General features: G+C 58.4%; 1 protein-coding gene across 1 annotated transcript in view; it reads right to left on the reverse strand.

The window, feature by feature from the left end:
- The window catches only part of LOC125031659, an 804-nt gene extending 728 nt beyond the window's left edge, over positions 1 to 76 (reverse strand). Inside the window, exon 1 of the mRNA XM_047622545.1 lies at positions 1 to 76. This exon is cut by the window's left edge and continues 728 nt beyond it. Within this exon, the coding sequence (XP_047478501.1) occupies positions 1 to 76 (76 nt within the window).
- Between the last annotated feature and the right edge of the window lie 4924 nt (positions 77 to 5000).

Below are 5000 nucleotides of genomic sequence, written 5' to 3' on the forward strand. Positions count from 1 at the left end.
GTTGAACAAAACGACGGCCAATAGACCAATCCTGCGTCTTGTTTTCTGCCATCCATGCATGCCCTGATGTCCTCATTGGCTCGTTCTACTGATCCCTGGCTATTTGGGTGTCTTGTTTTACCATAGACCAAAGTTCTTTCAACTCTGAGATGACTTTAGCTGTGAATTCAGAACCATTGTCACTTAGCAGTATGGCAGGAGCTTCAAGCAGAAGGAATATGTCAAGCAGTTGAAAGGCAACTTCAGTAGCTCTCTTTGATGTAAGTGCTCGAAGTATGTCAAACTTTGTGAGGTGACACTGGTAGACCATGATCTACTTGAACTGAGCCTGAGGCAATGGCTGAATATCCACGAGGTCAACTTGGCCATGGGAGGTGAATTCGCTCACACACACACACACACACACACACACACACACCGTGGCTTCCACAGTGTTATTGGCTGCTCGCTTGTTGCTCTTTTACTGGCAAAATACAGAACATGAAGTGAGGAGTGGGTTATTACACAATTTAACCGAAACACATCAGGCAAGTTCTGTAATAATGATTACCAGATTTCAGCCATTTCATGTAATGACTGAATATTTTAGCTGTTTCAGGAACTGACTGCGTGAAACAGCCATTTCATGGAAAGACTGGAATTTTCAGCTTTACACGAAATAGCTGGTTACATATGTATGTATACGTATATATATGTTTATGTCTATGTATATGTATATGTATATATATATATATATATATATATATATATATATATATATATATATATATATATATATATATATATATATATATATATATATAATACACACATATGTGTGTGTGTGTGTTTTTTATATGTATGTATGTGTGAATGCATGTTTGTATTTATGTTTGTTTCTGTATATCTATATTTTGTATATACAAATATCTATCTGTATATAACATGTACATATGCATTATTCAACGTGAGCATCCTGTATCCTTTATTTTCTGCCATAAAAAAAAAAAAAATATTTTGCGGTGATGTGATGATTATCTTTAACCCATTTTCTTGTTCTTTATTCCACCCTGATTACATTTCCCTCGGTGTAAAGTGAGGGCGAAATTGTTTCCATATTTTCTCGTGTCTTATTTTCTGCATTACATCTTTTATCGTGAAGTGATGTGCAAGCTATGTTAATTTCCGTACACGGTAGTCCCGTAATGTTTTCCTTATTTACGTTTATTCCAGATTTATGCAGAATTTCCCCGTAGGCTTTGTAAATACCACATCCATTTCGGTATAATCGTAACAGTATTTTTTACGTTGCTTAAATTTACTCTATGGCATTTCCTTGTATTTAAAAAGAAGATAAATAGAAAAAAAAACAAGCACAATTTTCTATGAGGTTATGTTAATACTATACATTTTTTCCCTTAATTTCACCTAGCTCGTTTTCCTTGCCGGCAGTAATGCCCAAAAGACTGCGGACAATGTTCCATTTTTCATCCAAGACAAATGCGCACTTAATTTCATGAATATTTATGCCTTTGTTGGCGACAATTTTTTTTTTCTTTTTCGCTTTTCTTTTCCTTTTCCGAATATAATGGAGACCTAGGCTACGGAGGGTAAAGTTTGACCTGAAATTATATGTACTTCGCCGTTAACGATTTCCCCCGAGTGTTGACTCTTAAAAGATTTCCAGTTGGCTGTTTCTTCTCTCTTTCCCTCCTCGTCTCCCTCCTCGCCTCCCCTCCTCGCCTCCCCTCCTCGTCTCTCCTCCTCGCCTCCCTCCTCGCCTCCCCTCCTCGCCTCCCCTCCTCGCCTCCCCTCCTCGCCTCCCTCCTCGCCTCCCCTCCTCGCCTCCCCTCCTCGCCTCCCTCCTCGTCTCCCCTCCTCGCCTCCCTCCTCGCCTCCCTCCTCGCCTCCCCTCTTCGCCTCCCCTCCTCGCCTCCCCTCATCGTCTCTCCTCCTCGCCTCACTCCTCGCCTCCCCTCCTCGCCTCCCTCCTCGCCTCCCTCCTCGCCTCCCCTCCTCGCCTCCCCTCCTCGCCTCCCTCCTCGCCTCCCTCTCGCCTCCCTCCTCGCCTCCCCTCCTCGCCTCCCCTCCTCGTCTCCCTCCTCGCCTCCCCTCCTCGCCTCCCCTCCTCGCCTCCCTCCTCGCCTCCCTCCTCGCCTCCCTCCTCGCCTCCCTCCTCGCCTCCCTCCTCGCCTCCCCTCCTCGCCTCCCCTCCTCGCCTCCCCTCCTCGCCTCCCTCCTCGCCTCCCCTCCTCGCCTCCCCTCCTCGCCTCCCCTCCTCGTCTCCCTCCTCGCCTCCCCTCCTCGCCTCCCTCCTCGCCTCCCCTCCTCGCCTCCCTCCTCGCCTCCCTCCTCGCCTCCCTCCTCGCCTCCCCTCCTCGCCTCCCTCCTCGCCTCCCTCCTCGCCTCCCTCCTCGCCTCCCCTCCTCGCCTCCCCTCCTCGCCTCCCTCCTCGCCTCCCCTCCTCGCCTCCCTCCTCGCCTCCCCTCCTCGCCTCCCTCCTCGCCTCCCCTCCTCGCCTCCCCTCCTCGCCTCCCTCCTCGCCTCCCTCCTCGCCTCCCCTCCTCGCCTCCCCTCCTCGCCTCCCTCCTCGCCTCCCTCCTCGCCTCCCCTCCTCGCCTCCCTCCTCGCCTCCCTCCTCGCCGTCCCCCTCGCCTTCCTCCTCGCCTCCCTCCTCGCCTTCCTCCTCGCCTTCCTCCTCGCCTCCCTCCTCGCTCTCCTCCTCGCCTCCCCTCCTCGCCTCCCTCCTCGCCTCCCCTCCTCGCCTCCCCTCCTCGCCTCCCCTCCTCGCCTCCCCTCCTCGCCTCCCTCCCCGCCTCCCCCCCTCGTCTCCCTCCTCGTCTCTCCTCCTCGTCTCCCCCCCTCGTCTCCCCCCTCGTCTCCCCTCCTCGTCTCCCCTCCTCGTCTCCCCTCCCGTCTCTCCTCCTCGCCTCCCCTCCTCGCCTCCCCTCCTCGTCTCCCCTCCTCGTCTCCCCTCCTCGCCTCCCCTCCTCGTCTCCCCTCCTCGTCTCCCCTCCTCGTCTCCCATCCTCGTCTCTCCTCCTCGTCTCCCCTCCTCGTCTCCCCTCCTCGTCTCTCCTCCTCGTCTCCCCTCCTCGCCTCCCCTCCTCGCCTCCCATCCTCGTCTCTCCTCCTCGTCTCTCCTCCTCGTCTCCCCTCCTCGTCTCCCCCCCTCGTCTCCCCTCATCGTCTCTCCTCCTCGTCTCCCCTCCTCGTCTCCCCTCCCCGTCTCTCCTCCTCGCCTCACCTCCTCGCCTCCCCTCCTCGCCTCCTCTCCTCGTCTCCCCTCCTCGCCTCCCCTCCTCGTCTCCCCTCCTCGTCTCCCCTCCTCGTCTCCCATCCTCGTCTCTCCTCCTCGTCTCTCCTCCTCGTCTCCCCTCCTCGCCTCCCCTCCTCGTCTCCCCTCCTCGTCTCCCCTCCTCGCCTCCCCTCCTCGTCTCCCCTCCTCGTCTCCCCTCCTCGTCTCCCATCCTCGTCTCTCCTTCTCGTCTCTCCTCCTCGTCTCCCCTCCTCGTCTCCCCTCCTCGCCTCCCCTCCTCGTCTCCCCTCCTCGTCTCCCCTCCTCGTCTCTCCTCCTCGTCTCCCCTCCTCGCCTCCCCTCCTCGTCTCCCATCCTCGTCTCTCCTCCACGTCTCTCCTCCTCGTCTCCCCTCCTCGCCTCCCCCCCTCGTCTCCCTCCTCGTCTCTCCTCCTCGTCTCCCCCCCTCGTCTCCCCCCTCTTCTCCCCTCCTCGCCTCCCCTCCTCGCCTCCCCTCCTCGTCTCCCCTCCTCGTCTCCCCTCCTCGTCTCCCCTCCTCGCCTCCCCTCCTCGTCTCCCTTCCTCGTCTCCCCTCCTCGTCTCCCCTCCTCGTCTCCCCTCCTCGTCTCCCCTCCCCGTCTCCCCTCATCGTCTCTCCTCCTCGTCTCCCCTCCTCGTCTCCCCTCCTCGTCTCCCCTCCTCGCCTCCCCTCCTCGCCTCCCCTCCTCGCCTCCCCTCCTCGTCTCCCCTCCTCGCCTCCCCTCCTCGTCTCTTCTCCTCGTCTCCCCCCCTCGTCTCCCCCCTCGTCTCCCCTCCTCGTCTCCCCTCCTCGTCTCCCCCCCTCGTCTCCCCCCCCGTATCCCCTCCTCGTCTCCCCTCCTCGTCTCCCCTCATCGTCTCTCCTCCTCGTCTCCCCTCCTCGCCTCCCCTCCTCGTCTCCCCTCCTCGTCTCCCCTCCCCCGTCTCTCCTCCTCGTCTCTCCTCCTCGTCTCCCCTCCTCGCCTCCCCTCCTCGTCTCCCCTCCTCGTCTCTCCTCCTCGTCTCCCCTCCTCGCCTCCCCTCCTTGTCTCCCCCCCTCGTCTCCCCCCTCGTCTCCCCTCCTCGTCTCCCTCCCCGTCTCTCCTCCTCGCCTCCCTCCTCGCCTCCCCTCCTCGTCTCCCCTCCTCGTCTCCCCTCCTCGTCTCCCCTCCTCACCTCCCCTCCTCGTCTCCCCTCCCCGTCTCTCCTCCTCGCCTCCCCTCCTCGTCTCCCCTCCTCGTCTCTCCTCCTCGTCTCCCCTCCTCGCCTCCCCTCCTCGTCTCCCCTCCTCGCCTCCCCTCCTCGTCTCCCCTCCCCGTCTCTCCTCCTCGTCTCCCCTCCTCGCCTCCCCTCCTCGTCTCCCCTCCTCGCCTCCCCTCCTCGTCTCCCCTCCTCGTCTCCCCTCCTCGCCTTCCCTCCTCGTCTCTCCTCCTCGCCTCCCCTCCTCGTCTCCCCTCCTCGCCTCCCCTCCTCGTCTCCCCCCCTCGTCTCCCTTCTCGCTCCCCTCCTCGTCTCTCCTCCTCGTCTCCCCCCCTCGTCTCCCTTCTCGCTCCCCTTCTCGGCTCCAAATTATGCCGAAGGATAATCCAGATCTTCGACCTGCGCCGGATAAGGCCCGGCGGGAGGGCAGGGGGTGAGGGGGGCGGCCTGCAAGGGTAAAACTTTTTTTTCTCTCTCTCCCTCTGCCTCTCCTTCCCTTCTCTCTCTTCCTGTGTGTATATAGGTATATATATACATATATATGTGTGTGTGTATGTATGTATGT

Source organism: Penaeus chinensis, chromosome 13, assembly GCF_019202785.1.
Source record: "Penaeus chinensis breed Huanghai No. 1 chromosome 13, ASM1920278v2, whole genome shotgun sequence".
NCBI classification, from domain to species: Eukaryota; Metazoa; Arthropoda; class Malacostraca; order Decapoda; family Penaeidae; genus Penaeus; species Penaeus chinensis.